A 21,286-nucleotide genomic window follows, 5' to 3' on the forward strand; every position below is an offset into this window, starting at 1 on the left:
CAGCTCTGCCAGGCAGGCATGGGGTGAGTGGGGTACAGAAGCCCCATGTTTCTCGAGAGGGACAGTGCAGCTTCGGCCACGTGCAGCCTTCCCAGACCCCTGCTTTCCCAGGGTTGCTTTGGATGCTGGTGACAGGGTGACCTGCCCTGTTCGTGGTGAGGGAGCTTGGGATGAGCCAGTCTTCGCTTGAGTATCACACCCAGGTGGGAGGTTGGTTCCCAGCTAGGCTTGAATGAATGGAATCCTAGGGGAGGGCCAGGAGCTGACCCTCTCGGCCGTAGCCCTGGCCGCCCCAGTGAAGGCAGTTAGCCTGCAGACCTCTGCAGGTGAGAAAGGGAGAAATACTGCAACGTGCCAAGGGGAGGTCCACAAGCCGCCTTCTCTCCGAGGCTTAATGTAGAGATATCCCCGGACTGTGATTCCACCCATACTTCCCCGCAGAGAGGTTCAATTAAACATGAGCCTTTAAAGTTCATACTTTTTTGTGGTGATAGAAGTGGAGCAGGTCACGCTGGGGGTTCTCTGCTGGCGTCCATGTCCTGCAGGTGTCTGGGCTGTCTAGGAAAGCCTCCTGTGCTGCTGACAGAGAAATGGGCTTTCCAGCAGGCACCACGCTGTCTGGCTTATCTGCTGCTGAAGCTTCCAGACTGAGTCCTGCTGTGAAAAATTATTTTCTAGGCCTGTGAAAGGAACGTCTTGGCTTCTTACAGTTCGGCAAAATGAGGAAACGTCTAAGTATCATGGGACAACGGGGAAAAGCTGAGGACAGGTGGGTAATTAAGTCTGGCTGTGGAGGGAAGGAAACTGCAGAATTTGAAACATTACTGGAAGACAAAGGTTACCGAAATGTTATTTTTTCAATTGTTGTGCAGGATCTAAGAAGAGCTCAAGCAACCTGGTCTAGTTTAGTTGCACTTGTTTGCTTCATCTCATTTCTACATCCTATTCCTTAGTTAAAAGAAAGTTGTCAGCAAAATTCTCCCAAAGTGTAAGTCTGGGTCGTACCACCACATGAATCCTGGGAGATAACTGTACACTTCTGGGTGCAGCCTGGGGGTTGTTTGCACACTCACGTGGTTCAGCAGGTTATTCTTACAGAGTTGATTAGCAACACATGTATTTTCTAGATTGCTATTAGAATTATTTAATTAAATATTTGGATCTTATTTACATACTGGATGAGTTATGTTCCACTCCTGTTTCAGGGAAGGACAGGGATTCTTCATTGCATTGCCTTTTAATTGGGACAGGCTGCACACATGCGGATGGCACGTGGTGGCCATTAAACTCCAAGAAAACAGTCACGCTTGCTCACATGTTCAGATTTCCTTGGGGTTACTGCATATGTAGTAGTGTTCATCAGCAAATTATTTCCTTGGGAAAGCCACTGAAGGTGCTGTTCTATCACCTTCCAGACTCCCACAGTGAAAGTTTCCAGGCTGATGCTTCTCCTGTGATGCAAGATGTATCTGTTCTTGGTCAGAAGCAGCCTGGGCATGGTAGCTGAAACGCTTTGCAAGCAGGAGATTTGCGTCTATGATATTGAGTGACAGGAGGACAGTAGATGGCACTCAAGGATACGGAGCAGAATTTCCAGGCTTCTTGGTGACCTCCAAATAATTGCTTTTTATAGTGGCTTCTGTGGAGCATTCTCATGCTGACATTTCTACCTGGATAATTGCAGAGAATCACATACCCATCAGCTTGGAGGAAGCTAAACAGGGAATGTGTTTTTCAAGTCCTCTGCTCTGAGAAATATCAGAAGTAGAAATAAACATCTGTGAGCATGACCAAAAATATGACTTATGTCCCTTGCTTGAAGTGATTTCTTGCCATTATGTCTTACCAACTGCTTGTACTGGCTTCTAACCTCATCAGACAAGCAAAGTGTGACTCACAGTGGCGTGAAGTTCAGCCAGACAATTAACCTATGGTCCCTAATAGCTTTCCTGCTGTTGAGGAAGGTGCACTGTACAGTAAGAAGGAAAGCTGACTCACTGAACTACTTTGATATCCCTAAATTTATCAAAGCACTCAAGGTTTCACTTTCTGTTGGCATTAGACCAGTACCAGCACAGTGCTGTGCTGAACAAGGGCTGAAGTGATGGTCGTGCCCTGCTCGCATCCAGCAGCCTGCAGGCAAGTGGGAGGCAAAATCACTGCCACGTTTCAAACTGCAGATCTTGTTTCAGCTTCACATTATGCTTTATATCCCAAAGTACAAGTCTTTACTTCCCCCACATAGGGGGGAAAAATACTGACCGAGTGTGCAGGGTATTCCAGATAACAAAAGCATCTGCATCTGTATATTCAAAGTTAATGCTAGTGATGTGCAGAAGTTGGTTTAGATTAAGTACATCAATTCTTATTAAATTCTCTGTCTTCCTGGAATATTTAGTAATTCCTGGAATCTTCAATAAGTTAAAGATGGCAGACCTATGCTCTCTGAATACGGAAGCCTTTACTTCAAATGACTGAAATTTTTCTTATGACTCTTTCTGAAATCAGACATTTTATCAGGATTTGAAGGCCAGCTTGTTAAGCTGCCTTGCCAAGAGGGACCCCAAGCTGAGGAGGAGGATTAATCCCAGGTAGGTTCCAGGCAGCTGTCAGGATGGCACGGACATCTGAATAGCCACTGGGTTATGCTGAAATCAAACCAAAGACCTAAAAAAGTCCCCTCCACATGGTTTTCTGTGCTTTCACTAGCCCCAGAGCCAGCCCTAAGGTTGAGTCATGGTCTTAATTTTATTCGATATTAGAAACTCTGGGTTTGAGCGGATGGCTTCTTTGTTCCAACTCAGGTAACTGCTCAGCAGCCAGCTGTAATGTGAATAATGCCACATCATTTTCAGTTCTAAATTTTATTTTCCTCAAATGATCTGTATGTTTTGGCAGCTATTCCTTGCGATAATGGATCTTTTTCAATTTCATCAAAACTGGGGAAAACCACCTGTTCTTGTCACATGTTTGTGCACTTTGTTATGAAACAGTTTTTTGGAAAATATTTATATTTTTACATTTAGAAGGTACTCATTTGTGGTTTGCATTTGCTTGTGAGTCTATTTTCCAGAGTGGCGTTGGTTCAACTGTTGCTTTATTATTTGTTTAAATAACGAGTGAAAGCTGATCCATAACCTGCATGAAGGCAATGAAGGGAGAGGCCACTGTCCTGCCGCTGTGCTGACATACAGAATATCAGTAAAAATAAAATGTTTACTGGTGTGAATATTTTATTAGACTGTGTTGTCATTTAGATAAAGTATTCTGAAGAACTTATATCTCAGAATGGAGTGAAGAGATCATATCTCTCTTGGAGTTAAAATGCTATAAGGAACCCTTTATATGAAGTTGGTAATAGAATTCAATTAATTGTACCATTGCCCTGTTAACTGTCCTTATCACTCAATGTAAAAATTCCAGATGCAGCTACAGATGCTTAAACTGCGAGCAAGAAACATTATTGAGCCTAGAAATTTTTCCTCTGGCTTCAAACTTAGGTTTAGTTTCTGCCAATAGATTAGAAGATGAACCTAACACATGGATTCCTGGAATGACAGACTGCACCAGAATAATTTGCCGTTTCCCTAAGAGAAGAGATGTTGCCTTTGGGATGGCAACAGCACTCTACGTTTTCTTCTTAGCAAACATCCCATTTTATTAGCAGGGTTGTTTTAAATATAGTATGTGATAAAGCTGGCTCCTTGTATTTAGAATATTTCTTAAATGATATTCAAGCAACCTTTCCCTAGATCAGATAATTACATCCATTCTGGCTTTAAATTTGCTTCTTTCTTACAAGTCCTGTCAAGACTGCAAGTCATTGCCATGCTGGATAGAAAGCAAGAGCTAACACGGTTATTTAACATTCTCAAAACAGCATAATGGGTGCAATTGTTTAATTTGCAATAAAATACAGTCACAGTCACATCGGTTAATTGCTCTAAGTTGTGAGGCAAGAACCAAATGACCCTTGGAGGCACATCCAGCTCGGCCAGGGTTTCCATTGATGGGGGGGGAGGGGGGCGTCTGAAGGAGAGCACACTGTTCTGTGCCCAGTGCCTGCTGCTCCCTGTCCCAGGGCCACTTGTGCCATGCTGACAGCTCCACAAGGTTGCAAACAAATAGCTCAGAGGAAAACCGAAGCTCAGGAATGGTGGGCACAGCCCAGTTTTGGTATGATCAGTGGCATAGACTAAAGTAAATCCTTTGTGTGGTATTGCACTATGGCAAAATAGCATCTTCTAGGCACAGAGTTTCAAGTCAAGTGCAGGGTGCCAGCAGTAGTGTCACCAACACCGCCTCTGAGCACAGTGTCACCCTTCTTGGTGGTTTCTTTCACCCTCTTAGCCATTGTATCACTGGAGAGCCCATCCTCTTCTGAACATCTGTTGGGACCCTCAAGCCTTTTTGGACTTGCAGCATCCAAGAATACAGTCCTTCTCCTAAATGGCATCTTCATTCTTTATGTGTAGATTATGTCCCTGTGCTTGGCTGTGCTAGAATATGTGCTATTTAAGGGATCCAGATAGCTTTAGGATAGCCTTTTTTTTTCCTTTAGAAAAATGTAGGCTAGAAACTTAAAGGTAAACTCAATTTCTCATGTAACCCAGTGCCCAGGAGTTCAATATGTCAGAAAAACGTTGAATTTCACTCTATTGATGATAAAATCAGAAGCATTGGTAGTGCTGCCTTTGAGACCAGCTGTTCCTCTAGCCAGGAAGCTTGGGTGCATGCGTGTGATCCCTTCTGTGGACGTGCTGGTACTCACTGAGGACTGGGGGGGGGTCAAAGAAGACGTTCTGTACTTCTCAGGCATGATGGAGATTTTCAGCACTCTTGGTTGTGTGACTCTCAGGGTGATACGGATGTCTTTGAGTCATTTGTCTATGTAAATCTGAAGGAAATAAATTAGCAAAAAAGAGATAACATAGCTTTACACTTACTGATGTGGTATTTCTGCCTAAGAAATACTTTACTTCCTAGATAAGAGAGAGAGAAGAGAATAATTTAAATTCTTTCATTCCTTTGGGAATAATGTAATGCAGTAATGTTAAAACTGTATGTAATTGTTTTCTATTTTTGCAAAGCCTGTTGCAGCTGTGAAACTTTAAAGTGAATACTGGGAAGTCTGGTTAGTATAAAACGCTTTGGCTGCAATACGTAGTTGGTGCAATGGGGGTAAAAAGACTTTCAGTGGTGGGCAAAGGTAGGCTTTTTGCCCAGCCTTCAACAATGGATTCCCCTGTTCAAAAGCTGCAAAACCCATCCGAGAGCAGCAGCTTTTGGGTACATCTCCTGGGCTGCTGTTTCCCCTTGTCCGCGTGCTGCTCTGAGTTACAGCAAGGGAACAGTGAGCGCTGTTACCGAGCGTTGCACTCTCCTCGATTTGAGAGGCCGTACCCTCATTTCTCAGGGATTAGGTGAGGCATCTCCTGCATTTTTGTCACTGGCTTTTCTGAGAGTCAGAGCACTAGACAGAGCAGGCGATCAGTGTGCAGCCTGGGACAGATCCGTGGCAGCTAGAGGGTGTTCAGGAGGTTCTTCAAGCACGTTCTGCGTTGCCATGTTAACAGCTGAGAAGTTGTGCTTTGTACTGGGATTAAGATTAATTCAAATAGTGATTTCCTACCATTTTTAGTTCAATTTCTTCAAGGCCTACCAGTAGTTAAAGCGAAACATAAATACAATAAATATTGGAACACCAAAAGGAGAAATATTACACGTATTTTAGTTTTTGGCCAAGCCAATGGGCAGCGTTAGAAGAGGCTGTATTTGAACAGATAAGCATCTCTAGTTCTTATTCTGCATGTCTTAGTTCTGTGGTTTTTTTCTATATATATGCATATGTGTATATACATTATAAATATGTGTGTGCAGGTATGTATATATACTGATATAAAATGTCACCATGAGCCTAAAATACAAAATATAACCTTATTCTTCCTGTGTAGTTTTGAAGGGTGGGTTTTATCATTTCATCCACCCTGACAGATATAAAGCACTGGCTAAACACAAGTGCGTTCTGAAGCCTTTTTCAGATTCCTGTTCATAGTTGGAAAAGAAATGATTGCTGCATTTTACTATGAGTTTGCCATGAAAAATTTCTGAACCTACAGGGATGGATTTCACATAACTCTTCACTTTATTGGGGTATAAACAGGTATTTTGTCACTATTATTCCAGGTTTATCCCAAGTGTTACAATGCATATTTCCAGGAGGTATCCTGGGGTAGATTGTGCTATAAAAGTAGTAAATATTGTTCAAGCAATAGTAATTTTTAAAAATTCAAATATAGTTAGCCGGTTCATTTGTTGCATGGGGTGTGTTTGTAGATATGTGTACACACAACTCCTGTCTACTCCAGCTTGGCACAAAGGGCTGGGTAAGGCTCACAAGACTTTGTTTGAGGCTGTGCAGAGAAGGAAGGGGGTTTGTATCAGCCTCTGTCTGTTCCGAAGTCCCACAGGTTTTTTTCAGCCGCAGGTTCTAACACTTCTGGTTTTTTTTCAGTTCAGCCAATCTGAGTAATCTACAATCTGGAGTAATTCTGTTTTACCATTCAACATGATTAATTTCCCTTCCATTTGCTGTGGTTTGGATTATTCTGTCACCTCCTGCTGCAGTGGCTGGTAATTTTGACTCTTGTGCAGTGAACAGTGCAATGACCATAACAACAATGTTGTACAACACTTCGTACCCATACGCATAAAACCTCTTACAGAAGTGATTAAATTTCATTGTTGCCATCTTTCCTGATGGAAAATACAAAAAATTTAAGGGAACTCTTATCCGACAGCAAATTAGCTACACACAGAGATGGTCTGTGACTTTGCCAAAATGCTTTTGAGTTTCTGTGTTTTGCTGCCAACAGTTTGTACCCATCTCAGCTGTTCAATGACACAGAGGAACTGTGGTTTGCTTTTTCATCCCGCTGCAGGAGATGAATTCCCACCTATGGGCCATGACTCCTGGTTAAATGTGTGTTTGTCCCTTGTTTCCCATAAAGAATGACAGCATCACATGTTCCATGAGCTGCTATTCAGCATTGGAGGCTGAAGCGATATACACAGGCATTCTGCAGAAGTTTCCTTCCAGGATTTCATACGTGGTGTTTTTATCTTGATCAGAGCCAGAAGCTAACACTGATCTAAAAGCAATATCATTGCAGTAGTCTTCTATATGCTTTTCTCTATGAATTTGTCCAATGTAAACTTCTAGCATCCACAAAATGTCTGAAGGCAAAATAATCTGTAGGTTGGTCACATGCCGGGTAAAGAAATATCACCTTTGGTTCTGACCTGCAGGATTAATCTAATTCCCTTCAGCACTCTCCTATCTGATATACCAGCCAGTGCATTAAATATATGAATGATTTTAAGGGCACAGATTAATTCAAGGTACAAGAAGTAGAGTTTCTTACAAAGAACCTGGTTTTGCTTACCCAGGTGTTTAGTACTGTTTCATTCTTTCTGAAGTCAAATTTGCACCGAGATTCATTCTTTCCATTGGAAATACCATTACTAAAGCATGGAAGTGCTGGGGTCCAAGAATTAATTTCCCTCAGTTATCTGTGCTTCTAAATATATGATAATTGCTATTCTTTCTGTATGAAATGGGAGAAAATAGGGTAAATTAGAGAAATGTTGCCTTCTGCAGATAGAGTCTTCAGGAGAATAAGATTTTGTTAGAGGTATAACATTTTGTTAGAGGTATAACATTGTTAACAGAATTGTTTTTTCAATCTTTGTTTGCATCTTGCTGCAGTCACAGGGCACATTTCCTATGTTTTGTACATTTATTCGAAACAGAATTTGAATAAACTTTTTTCTTTTTTACAAATTACTGGCTTTGTAGGCTGTGTGGGTGTTTTTCAAATGCACACACCATGCTTACTTAAAAGTAATTGCATTTCGAGATAGGATATATATTATGCCCTTCCTATCAAGGTGTAGTCATGCGTTACGAGCTGCCATTCTACAAATTTCCAGAGTGACATTTTATTATTGCAGATCATTTTAAGAAACTTCCTGAGAAAGTAAAATGTCTCCTTATATAACTGCTTTTTCAGCTAGAAGCGTAATAGTGCCTTGGGACAGTAAAGACTAAAAGGATTAGGCATTAGGAGGGTTTTCATCTCGCCTTTATCTTCAAAGACATCCTGACTGTTTGCCTGGGCAGTAATTCTGGGCAGCGTTACTTTCACCTGTTGGTGGCTGTGGTTCCTGCAGTGCCAGGGCTGACAGCAGGCAACACCGACTACCCTCGCACCATGGTATGAATGTTTGCTGTCACTTTTGCTGCTGCTAAATTTTTGGTTGTAATGCTTGTTGCCTAGTTCACATCAATAGCAGAAGTTGTTCCAGGATGAATCAGTCATGGAAAGTGTTCGGATAGCTCGAAGGACGAAGCAGGAGAGGCTATTCATCATTCAATAATGCTGAAAAGTTGGTTGCTGTAGAAACCTCTTCCAGGTCTAGCAAATGTCAAGAATCAGACTGTACCCACTGCAGCGCCACAGATCAAATTGGAGATGCTCCCACACACAGGGAGCCTGGAGCTCTGGCGTTCCTTGCTGGAGACACCAGAGGTTTCCCGGCAGTCTGCCTGATGGGGGGAGCAGCCACCCCCACCCCCTGGGTAGAGGCTGCTGCACAGTCATGACCGCCTCACACACATTCACAGATTTCATCCATCAGGGCACACTCTCTGGTGCTTTTCTCCACATCTTGTGCTCATAGCTCATTTCAGCCTGCCTCAGAAAGCTGGCTCTAGCAGCTCAGGGGGAGAAGTAGCGAGGGATAAAGCGTGACTGAATGTGTTTTAGCTCGGGCTGGCAGCAAAAGCCTGGGGCTGTACAGGGAGCACAGGAACCACTTGAAGGAGATCAGACTTGTTCTTCCCTGGAGCATTCGCTGAGGCATCATTAAAGACCCAGAAAATCAGAGGTGTGCTTAGCTGAAGCTCTGAGCTAACTTGCAACTTGATGGCGATGATGTCCTAAGCAATTGCAAAGTGTGAATGAGAGCAGGAGGTGCAGAATTTGATCATAGCTTCATAAAGGGGCTGAGTCATGAATTAACCAAGTTTGATTCATTTGTACAGCAGAGGTGCCTTTTAAAGATGCTCTAGCCACAAAGTGCTTTACTTGGTTCCCTTTGGTTAAATACTTGCTGCTTTGGATTTCAGTCCACTTACAGTCCATCTAGAAGGGGTGGCGGAACTTGCTGAAATAAATGGCTTACCTCCTCAGAGCTGAGGTCTTGTTGTGTGGGTTTCTGGAGTTACTTAGCACTTCTGTGGTTTTCCTGCTGGTAAAATGAGCTGATGTGTCCATCCGTTCTGCCGTGCTCTTTGTGAAGCGTTCCTGAGCTTCTCTGGGACAATTCGTAATAATTTACTTTGGTTCAGTTCATCTTGGGTTTCTGCATGTAAGGTATCCTGAGTATCTCTTGGCTGGGTAATTTGTTTCAAAATATGCTTTCTGAGACTAACGTTTCTTCCTTTCCATTCGAGATCAGTAGAATGGAGCTACAGCGTTCTTAATATAACATTGATTCTGCAGAGTGATGTTTCTGATCCTTGGGGTAAACGTCAAGATTGCTTTAGATATCCATGTTCTGAATGAAGACACAAGAATATCTCATTATTCAACTATTATGAATTCTTTCATGTCTTTAGGCTGCTATAGATACTGCAGATTTGTTTTGATAAGTGTGCTAGAAGCCCAGAGCTTGGCAGGACGTGTTATTGATCTCACACAATCCATTCTGGGCATTAACATGGGAGTATCATTCACAAATCAATTTTCTCTGAGCTTTAATTTAAATACCAGTGCCCCTTGAGGATTTTTCTGGGTCACTTTTATTCTTAAGCTGTACTTCAGCACTGAGTAAACTGATGAATAAATGCAGGCACCCAAATTAGCGGTGTGCCAGCTGCTGTCAAATGTAGCCATCTAGTCTGTTCGGCTTGCTGGCACACTTGTTTCGGTAAAGAATGATACTCAGCCCTATCTACCTTCACAACAGTTTTAAAATTTCAGCAGCTCAATCCCAGCTGCTCTGTCAGGAAGGGAGTATTCCTCTGTTACTGAGGCGCACTGCCTGGGGAGAATATTTAAGGTGAAGTGTCATTTAGCTGGTTGTTAGACTCTGTAGAAAAACTGTCTGCTGCCTTTCCCCTCAGCAGGCAGAAACTGAGAGGTACATATCAAGTGAGCTTTAGAAAGGGCCCGAGTGACGTTAAAGCCACGTAGGGCTATGCACTCCATGAAAAGAATGTGATGAGGCAATTATGAATGAATGTAATGTTAGATTGTGTAACGATGTGGGGGAAAGGTTAAGAGAGAGGAGCAGAGCTAGAATGGTCACTTGGAGAAGCTGCCAAATTAATGTTCCTTTGCCTTTAGCTACTGGTCATGAAAAACAGATGTGTGGGAACTGGTAGAGGTTTATGGAGTGTCTGGAGCTGGGGACTGCCTGGAGAGAGGCCCCACAAGAGGTTTCTTTGTCCATTCCTCGTGCATGTGTCCTTTACTGGTATCGCAGAGTTAAAAATCCCAACGGTTTCTCAGAAATGATGGCCTAGCTTCCCAAATTACTTCCTTTTCTTTTTTTCTCCTTTCATTTCTTTTCTCTCTATGTTTCAGATTATGCTTGGCCTTTGCCTAAACAGTTGTGCCCTATATGGATTTCCCTAGATGTGCTCTTTTCAACTGCATCTATTATGCATCTCTGTGCCATCTCTCTTGATCGGTATGTAGCAATACGCAATCCCATTGAGCACAGCCGCTTCAATTCCCGCACCAAGGCTATTATGAAAATTGCTGCAGTTTGGACCATATCCATAGGTAAGCAATGCGGCTCATGATCTTAACTGTGTCTTAATGAATAATAGTGTTACTCCAATTTTCATTTAGGATTTTTAAGAGGATACTCAAATTAATTTACCTGTCCTGCATGCCTTGAATATGATAAATGATTACTGGGAAATAGAAGTCTTTCATTGCAGTTGGTCAGTGACCAAAATAAGTAGTCATTTTTCAGAATACCACCACTTTCGATGCTGAAGCATTGCTGCTGTGTACGTATCAATATGCCGATAACGATGGTGACACAGACAAATGGTGCTATCAAACTGCTGTGTAAACAAAGCAGAAAATAGCACCAGCAAAGACTCTGGAAGGAAAACCCAGCCAGTACAAATGACATGTCTACACTGCAGCTGCTGCAGTTAAACTCACATTCTGGTAGCGGTTTAAGTGAAGCAGTGGAGAACTGAAGGCAGGCTGACAGCGAGGTATTCACTGCTCTTGGGCAGGCTTTATAGCCTGTATTATATTCTGCCACAGCTGGGTTGCTGCTAGTCCTGAGCTAGCAAGTTTGAAGTTATAGTACATGAGGAGTAGACATAAAAGAAGACACTCTTGTATCATGTTGATAAAAAGCCATAAATAAAGCAACATAAAATAAGGAAGAAAAGGCAAAATGATAGCAAGATGACTCTGTAATGTGAGGAATTACGTGTATAAAAACATTTCTTGGGGCATCCTTTCAATGTGCTTTATGAAAGAGACATTTGAGGCAGGGTCAGAAGAATTGTATGACCACTTTCCTCTGCTATATTGCCTTTTTTCCTCAAAATGCAGTCCTACAAAGATTTGACATTTAACTTTCATTTATAAAGTGGTTGTCACTTTCAGTGCTGTGCTGCAAGGAAAAACATGTTTCAGGTGCTTGAATTTCTCTTGGGTTTTGGGTGGAATATGATACTGGGGTTGCAGCCAGGGCCACTTTTTAAGAAGCTTGTCATGGAAAAAGGCTTTGGAAAAAAGCAAGAACATAGAGGAAATATACCTTCACTCCTCTTGAATTTAACAATACCTGTTAGAAAAAATCTTCATGTGCCACAGGACTGCTACAGTTCCTCTAGGTTATACAAACTACAAAGAAATTGTATTTGGTTTAATTTAAGTTTTAAGATTTTTTTTAAAAAAATATTATTTTAAACTGTCTGTGCTGCCTGTTTGGCGTAGGAAAGAAAGCAGCTGAATGCAGTGCATAAGCAGTCACGTGCATACAACTTCACGTGCAGGAGACTTGGGCTTGCTTTGCATGGGCAGCGCAGAGTCAGCGCAGAACCTGTGCCCTGTGTTGCACTGTAATGCAGAGGGAGCAGCAGGTGCCCCCCGCTAGCAGAGAGACATCAATCTGTCAGTGGCATTAAGCAGCACATTGCAAAACCTGGACAATAAGACTGTTCTGCTTCCATTTCTGCAGCTAACTTGCAGATTTTTGCCTGTGCTGCCTTACATGTTGAAGCATATCTTTACACATCCCATACAATTTTGGCTAGTGCTGAGGGTGGCTGCCTGCACAAGCACCTTGAGTGCTAAATTCTGATTTGCACTGTGGGTACAAGTTATAAAGTATGGCAAAGACCACTTCGTGCATGGTTCGCCAAGTAAGCAGACTGGTAAGCAAATCTAGGGCTTGACCAAACAGATGTAAAGACAGCCATAGACCTGCCTCTTCCCAGAGTTACTGGGTGAGGAATAGGCCCAGGACGATGGAAAATAGGAGCATTGTGGGCTCTACTGTCCCCCAGGGGCAAAAGTACCTGAACCAGGATAGGCAAGGTGACTTTCTGCTGCTGTAGAGTGCAAAGACTTCGTCTCCTGCTCAGCTTTCTTGGGTGATGTTTAACAAGTCTGCATTTATAATAGGATGTGAAACAGATGAAATAACAAACACTAAAAGAAATAGCTTGGAAAGGAAATGGAATGGCACATTTCTTTAGGAGGCACATGGCTCGTCAGCCCTCAATAAGGCAACGGATGCTGCACTTATTTCCCAGCATCCCAAAGTCTTTAGGAAGAACTGTGAGCAGTGGCTCTTGTCTGCAGTGCACAGTGCTCTGGGGGACTGCTCTTGGGTAGCGCTTCCCTCCCCAGGCTGGGAAGGGAGAGGCGTTACAGCTGTACCTGCATGCCCTCCTTTGCTGGCAGCGTAGCTTTGTTTATGTTTTTTTCATTCTCTTTGATGCAGGTACAGCTGGCCCAGGGGAGACTTTCCTTGCGTCCCTTTTTTTTTTTTTTTTGAAGATACAGGCAGAATCGTTACTCCCCTGAAAGTCTGTTCAGGGCACTGAAATGCTGTTGGATTTCCACCCTCCCAGTGCATGTGATAGGTCTTACCCATTTATGTGGGCTTTCTCCAGAAGTTTGCATTAAACGGAGAAAGAAAAATACTCTTGGTATATATCTAGTTTATTCGAGCATAACTGTTTTTACTTTACAAATGAATTTAGAAATGCGACAGACACAGGAATAAACTGAACATGGAATGAAAGAAAAGAACTCACCCGAAGTGTATTGTTGCTGTCTTCCAGCTCTTACCTATTTGTCACTTGGAAAGGCCTGATGAAATCCCATGCAATTTTCAAGAGGATAAAATAGGTTAAATACATTCATCCTCTCTTCATTATGAAGTATCACAAAAGAATTTGTGCTTTTCTGTACGTGATTAAGTATCAAATTCAAAGCAGCACTTAAGCGCAGGCTGGACAGTTTGCATTCCCCAAATCCTGCTTCGGTTGGACTGAAGAAACTTTCAAATGCATCCCATGTAAAGAATCTTGAATTCAGTTCCTGAACCAGAATTTAAAATAGGAAGTAAAAAGCATGTAATTTATCTTAATTTAGTAGCTTTTGCATTCCATTTTCCTGAAATGTTAATGCCGACAGCAAAATATAATAGAAGTTCTTTGCTCATTGAGCTATGAATTTGGCAGGTTGCACAAGCCTAAACCTATGATTAGGTTTCTAAGCAGGGGAACATAACAGAGTCCTCCTGTCTGTTGACAATTGCTTTATAAATGGGTCTTTTTCCAAAGTCCTCGTTGTTCCAGATTAAAGTACATCACAGCCAGTTGTCCTGTGCTTTAGGAAATGTAACCTGAGCAAGACTTTCCATGTTCGGTTAGAGAAAAAGTGGATGCTGTGAAGTGCTGGGCTTGTAAAAATGAGTTTTGTGATAGATAGCACTGTGCTGAGGCTGGAAATAGAAATGTAGGCAACAGAAATATCCACATAATTGAAAATAAATTATAGATAGAAGTTTGCTGGCAGAATCTTGATGTTGTTTCAATACTTCGGATTTTGTAGTTTCAATCTCATCAGGCTCCCTGTGTCCTGCTCTGAGGAAGGTGGCCTTGGGCCACCCTGGCCAAGAGAGGAGATCCCCACGCAGCTCTCGGCAGGGGTGATGAAGAGCTAGTTAAACTCTAAATGGACACAATATAATACAGGAGAAAGTGTTAACGGCATAATATTGATATAAAAGAAATACCACTTTGGAAGTGTGAATGAAAGAACTTCAGTGACGTGGAAGGGTGCACACGCGTTGCTTCTGATATGAAAATAAGCAAAACACTTTAATTCTGAAGCTCCTTGTGGCCCAGCTGTGTGCTTGCTAACACAGAAGGGGGTTTCCTCTGTTTCCCAGAAAGGTCAAGGTTTGGTCATTTACTAGAGAGCACCAAAATTACACATGCTACCAGTTTCCCAGCTCACAGTTTTACAACCTTAGTAGCAGTGTAAATTCAATTTACTTGATAAGTGATGGAAATAAGGGCATCCTTTAAATTCTGCTCTTTGTATGAGTGTCATAAGCAGATCCCACATCTTCTGTTTGTTTGTTTGAAAACAAAATAATTAACGAAAAAAGGAAATGCACTGCTGAATTATGGTAATACCATGACACGTGCTGTGTTAAAATTGGACTTTTTTCTTTTCATTCTCTCTCTGACTCACTAATGATATTATAATTTTGATTTCAGGTAGATATCTGAGGGTTGTGTATATAACAAACCTTTCAACTTTAAAAAGGAAATTTTGATCCCCATTTAACTTTCATACTATTTCATTGTTTTACTGAGGAGATCTGTTTATAGACGTATGAAAGGCGTGTGCTGTAAGGATCAGTAAATGCTCATCTCGGATGAAGTGACGTTATGTCTGACAGCTTTTTGCTTCTGCCCTGAGTGTTCCTCTCTCACACAGGCTGAGCAGCCCTGTGCATTCAAGCTGCCCTAAGGTGTCCTTAGAGAGACTCCAGGTATCAGTTAAGCCTTCCCCTCCCTCCCTGGGGATAATCCCAGTGGGAAATGATACTCAGTTTGAGGAACATGCTTGGAGTGGCACCGCTGATACTAAAAGGAACTGTAGTGTTCTTACAGGCTAAAAGCAGGTTGTACATGGAGGTAAAGGGAGACTGGAGTAGTTCATGTAGCCTCTCTTAGGTCATGGTTTTAAAGCATGTTTAGGTCTTAGGTCATGGTTTTAAAGCATGTTTAGGGGTTTTGTTTGCATTTCTGCCCATAGGTGTGTCTCTGGGATCAGGGACTTTCTCAGCAAGGCGTTTGTTTTTTCCCATGGCACGCTTGCTGATGAGACAGGATTGCTCCTGAGCACCCTCTGTTCAGTGCTGGGCAGTAGTTGCTCCTGAGAGACTGTACTTTGGGATAGGACCACACATGAATTTCTTTGCAGGCTTCAGGCCCTGGTTAGCAAACAAGCTTTTGGACAGTTTTCATGGGGAAAAAAAATGGCAAATCCACTGCTAATGGAGAAGATAGCAAATGGAAGGTCAAAATGTGTTACCAGGGTTTTGTTCAAACTTTTCCCATCAAGCAGGCTGCTTCCGTGTGTGGCTCGTCACTTGGAGACGAGGAAGGCAACTGTCACTAGCAAAGGTTAGACAGGCACCCTTCACCTCCTGGAAAAGTGTACAAATTCCTGGCTACAAGCACCACTTTGGCAGAAGGACAGTAATACTATTGCTGAGAAAGTGGTTGCATGTTAGTAAAGCGTAAGAAAGGGTGGCGTTAGCTTCTCTCCACAATTTGGGAGAAAATTGTACTTAATGTATTTTTGCCTTTTTGTGTTTGACATTAAATGTCTGACTGTGTACGTGTGACTAAAATTCTTCCCTCGTGAGCACGGGGGTCATACTTCATGATTTCTGCAGGCGGAGGTGCGGTGGCGGTGGTGATCCTGGTAGTTTTTGTTAGCTCAGGTGAGTGCAGGTGTGGCATCAGCATTGGGAGCCAGGCTGCTGCTTGCTTCTGGTGGAGCAGTAGAGCAGGTTTGTGCTCATGAAACTTTTTCCAGCCTATCATCTGGTCATAGGTAAGGCAGAAACCTTTTCTTTATGCCCTAGAGCATTACACTAAGGCTTCATCTGGCTCTTTTCCCATTTGTTTGAATCGACTACAAGGTTATTTTCTTTGAAGACATTCTTTTGCCTGTGTTTGTACCGTAATTCCCAAGAAGGACACTGATCTCCCTAGCACATCAGCAAAAGTTATCAGGGTGAGGAGGAAGATCATAGCAGTTGGTAACAAGCTGAGTTCCTAGCAAGAGAACTACCTTGGGATTTCAGGCAAGGGTGCTGGATTGGTTTGATTTTGTCACCAGACGTCAGTGCAATGCTTTGCCTGGGATAGCAGCGGATGGTGGTAGTCTGTGAAGTGTTTTGCACAGAAGATGGATTGACCATCCCACCACATCCATTCCCAGGGGCAAGGGGGATGCCAGAGTCCCCTGTTTGAGGAGGTTACTGCTACTGAGTGTCAGTTCAGGCATCACTGATTTCTTGGGGAAGCCCAGCCCCAGCAGTGGGTATGCTGTGAGCAGGAGCCCTGTCCCTCTGTGTTCAAATGAACCATTGGAAACATGTGGCTGAGCAAACTAAGAGAAGTAATTTAGCACAATAGAAGGGCAGGTGGGAAAATAATTTATTTCTTCTGTCTTTAGCTGGCGTTCGCTGGTTTTCCATCTAGACTAAGGTTGTTCAGTGCTATTGCAAGTTTTAAGTAAAGGTCAGCACCTTGTTCAGGCACAGATGAATTACATTCATCTGTTTGCAGTTGTGCTCGTTGCAGGCAGGGAGGTCCTTCAAAGTTCAGCCCCCTTTTATGTTTGACTTTAAACCAAGACAAAGCTGGTACTGTTATTTTATTAGAACAGTTAGATAAAACTAGACCTAATCCAGCCCTGAAGGTGCATTGTTGCTGCATTAGCACATGAAATGCACTGCAATTAAACTGCTGACATATGGGTAATACACTGAATTTTTGTGGTTTTGTACACTTCAGAAGCCCGTGTTCTTCTATTTGTCTCTGAAGAGCTTTGCTTCCTGAAACTGGTGCCTTTTCTTTCACAGTGCAAATCAGGAGGCTGCTGTCTGTTGGGGTTTACTTCTCGTTATCTGTAAGTTATTATTAGAGAAATGTGCAGGCACTCTGTGAGATGCTTCTGTTAAGAGACCAAACAGATTTGGTTTAGTTTCTTTTTCCTTTTCTGAGAGGGTTAGGGGAGTCAGTTCCTATTTCCTCTAACACATTCTAATAATAATGCATAGTTACAGCAGCTGCTAACATCCAGGTGAATGTCTCTTAAAGCTGATCCACATTTATTTTTTTATAATAATAAATATTAGGTTAAAGATACAGATTTAAGCACACAGTGTTTAGCAGTGGGTTTGGTTTTGCAGTGTAGACTGCTTTTGTGACAGCCATAGGCTCGTTTGGCACACAGCTCTTTCTGCTTTTCTTTTTTTTAAACTGTGTGTAGATGCTGGGGGGATGGTAGTGAGATCCAAAGCCCACCTGCATCAGCAGAGCCCTTGCCATGGACCACAGCAGACTTTGAATCCACTGCTGACACCAGGGGAGGTGCCCCCCGGCATTGCCAAGCTCATGTACCTGCTGCAGAATGGGACCGCTCCTGTGTTCAGCCCTGAGAATCCCACACATGGAAAGACAGAGTAGACCCAGATGCAGGCCTCTGTTTTCTTTAGCGAGGCTGCTGTCCCTGGAGGAAATGAAATATCTTCTTGTATAAGAATGTTGTGAGAAAGAATGGAAATTACATCCTTCTTAGTGGAAATAACCACCAAGGACTCCATCTTTCCAGTAATCTCTATCTGTCTCGTGGGCTTTGACAGAAGAAAACAAGGTATTAAACACAAAAACATCACTGTTTTTCATTTAAGCCTGAATTCAGTGAATGGCAAATTGGACTTTTTAGCTGACTTTTTCTCTGGAGCAAGCTAGTGAATGTTTTACAAAGCCATATTTGTAGTCATTTGGGGTTTGTTTTATTAATTGAGAATCTGTGAAGAGCATCTGTTACACTGCGTCCACAGCATCATCTCAGCCCCATTTGGTGAACCGTTCTGCTCACTTAAGGACATCTTTAAAGCTGACAAGAAGCAGTTAGTACAACCACTATAATTGAATTTGTAATCGGGAGGATCTCTCTCTGTCGTGCTTCCCGCTGCTCTGTCAGACAGAAGTTAAAGGAGAGGAGAAGAGAAAAAAAATCACATTCACCTTCTCCCTCCTGAGCTGCTATGGTGAAGAGGGATGTCCTGACCAAGCTGCTGCCTGGAGAAGGGTGCACAGAGCTCTCAGTGCTGAGTCTAGCAGGGACCTGGTTCATGGCGTGGTGGCTGGTTGTCTCTTCTTACTGGGGCAAAACCAGTTGCCCTAGGCACTGCTCAAACATCAAATAGGAGGACTGAGTTTGCTCTGAAAAGCAAAGTGTGATATGCAGTAAGCTTGCAAAACTTTCACCTTGCAAGTTTTTGGAACAGCGCTGCCTCCCTTTGGGAATTTCTGCCTCCTTAGTTAGAAAGGGTTATTTGACACAACTGGAAAATGCCTCTGAGCCTGGAGACCATCTCAGTAAATCAGTCTGACATTTGTTGATGAAAAGTGTCAGCTCGGGTGCAAGGCAAAAGCTCACAAAACTGTACTCAGTGCTGGTAAGACCGTGCCTTGACACTGTGTTCAGTTTTGGACCCCTCACTAGAAGAAAGATATTGAGGTGCTGCAGCGTGTCCAAAACCAGAGCAACAAAGCAGGGGAAGGGTCTGGAGCACAAGTGTTATGAGGGGCAGCTGAGGGAACTCTGGGGGTGTTTAGCCTGGAGAGGAGGGGGCTCAGGGAAAACACTATTGCTCTCTATAGCTCCCTGGCAGGGAGGTGAGGTGGGGGCTGGTCTCTTCTCCCAGATAACAAGAAATAGGATGCGAGCCAAACAGCCTCAAGTTGCACCAGGGAGGTTTACACTGGATATTAGGACAACTTTCTTCACTGAAAGGGTTGTCAAGCACAGAAACAAGCCGCCCAGGGAGGTGGTTGAGTCACCATCCCTGGAGATATTTAAAAGACATGTAGATGTGGTGCTTAGGAACATGATTTTGTGGTGGACTTGGCAGCGTTAGATTAACAGTTGGTCTCAATGATCTTAAGGGTCTTTTCCAACCTAAATGATTCTGTGGTTCTATGAGAAACTCAGCACTGGGGCTCAGAGAGCTGAACAGCAGCAAGGCTGGACAGCAGAAGGCTTTGGAACCTCTTGCCTGATTTAGCATTCATCGTCCTTGTGCCGGTATAGTGAGTTTGGATTTCTCTGGACTTAGTTCTTAAATTACAAACAGTTACAACCACAGCATTAGTACTGTGGGTTTGCTTGAGTCAAGTGGGGTTGAACGCAGATAAGGCAGGCATTCACCGTGACCGTGTTCAGTGTTCAGGCACTGTGGCAATGCTTAGTGATAAGCACAGCAGATAGTGATCAGGGTAACCTATTGAAATCAGGGCCAGGCTGTGAGCTGTGTCTGCAAGCGGATATTTCTGCATCTGGGATTGTTGCAGCAGCAATTTTGCAATAATCCCCCATGAAGGGAGCTCTTCTGTGGTGTCTGAGACCTTCCACCCTGCACTTCTCATACTGGGGTGGTGCAGAGTTAGTCCCTGTTGCCCAGGTTGTGTAACAGATTTAGTTCCCTTTAGGGCTGGATGGTGAGGTGGATCAGTGATAAACATCGTATTAAAGAATGAGTTACAAAAGAGAAGCGTGAGGCAGAAGAAAGCATTTGAGACGAGGGTGACGCTGCTCATTCAGCAGTGCTGTAGGCTAGCTGGCAGCTAAATGAATGTGTTGGCAGCTCCTCCAAGGGCATCTTTCTTCCAATTGCTGTTAATGATGAGATTTTCCTGGACTGGAGGAAAGAGCAAATAAAGACCTGGTGCTCTCTCTCTTCTGTGCTTTCTCAGTTTGAAATCCCACTCTATTATGAGAGAGGTGAGGGACACTTCCAGTACAGCAGCTACCTCCTCGTTCCCTGTCATCATTGCTGAGCTATCTCATGCTCATGCAGAGTTTTGGGCTGCCATCAGTATTTCTGTATTCATCATATCCCAGAACTGGGTTATTCTTCACAAATGTACTTTATGTGTGTGACCATGAAGATATCCTGAAACCTCACCTCATTTCCCTCGGCTAAAGCAATAGCACTAAATTCAATGATGACTACTTCATGAATGAATCTTTATTAATTTTGGAGTTTTATTTCAAAGTGTATGTGTTATAGAGGGCTCTAAAGCTTAAAATTATCCACGCAAATAATCCCAGTGTAATGCCATTGATCTAGTTCAGATCTCTTCTTTGTATAAAGACTGCTCTGTCCGCTTCTCACCACTTCCCAAATGTCTGTGGTTTGGTGGAGCCAAGGCATTAGAAAGGCGTCTTTAACGATGAAGAGTCAATGGCTTGGTGGGATGAAGGTTATTGCAGTTACAGGGACCTGGCACGGGCAAGGTAGCAGGGGCTAACATATCAGAAAGGGGGCAACTGCCTTGCCCAGGGGCAAGCTGATAACCCTTAGTGTGTAGAGCGAAGAAAGAACTGAACTGGAACTATCACTGGGGCTAAGGAAACTCATGCTATAATCACAGAGGCATTTATAATCATACATTTCAGAAAGAATTCCTTTACTAGATTACTGGCAATGGTAATTTTATGATAATGATGAATGCAGATGTATTCTCCAGAATCCTGGAAAACACTTAGCTGGAGTGGAAAATGCCCTGGTTAATCTCTTTAGCGTGTTTACTCTTTCTGTGTAGAAATTCAGAGTCCCACAGGATTAGTTCTAGGACCTGTGCTGATCACAGCAACGCCAAAAAAACCATCCAGACATAACAGTGGCCTCCACCGCGTTTTATTCTGGGTTGAAGGAGCTAGGGCAGGGTATGGCCAGCCTCACAGACGTGTCTGCAGAGCGAGTGCTCACCCACAGCTGGGCAGCCAGAGGGTGGCAAGGGAGAGCAAACGTGTTGCTGCTCTCTAACTGCTGGGGTGTGCAGTTCTTTCCCTTTCTTCAAAAGGACAGAAAGGAATTTGAAAAGAAACTGAGGAAGATAATCAAA

At 43.1% G+C, this 21,286-nt stretch overlaps 1 protein-coding gene across 3 annotated transcripts in view; it reads left to right on the top strand.

Annotated features, from left to right (window-relative positions):
• HTR2C (5-hydroxytryptamine receptor 2C) overlaps positions 1-21,286 on the top strand; it is a 119,482-nt gene that overhangs the window by 67,425 nt on the left and 30,771 nt on the right. For 2 of the 3 annotated variants that reach the window (XR_005107407.1, XM_037407701.1), the window contains exon 4: positions 10,653-10,853. The exons of the other annotated variant lie outside the window; for it this stretch is intronic. Coding sequence is in view for 1 of the 2 variants with exons in the window: in XM_037407701.1 (XP_037263598.1) it covers positions 10,653-10,853 (201 nt within the window). In the remaining variant the exon portion in view is untranslated. The remainder of the gene's footprint in view (positions 1-10,652; positions 10,854-21,286) is intronic. 3 annotated transcript variants of the gene reach the window in all.

The sequence above is a fragment of the Falco rusticolus genome, chromosome 14 (assembly GCF_015220075.1).
Source record: "Falco rusticolus isolate bFalRus1 chromosome 14, bFalRus1.pri, whole genome shotgun sequence".
Classification (NCBI taxonomy): Eukaryota; Metazoa; Chordata; class Aves; order Falconiformes; family Falconidae; genus Falco; species Falco rusticolus.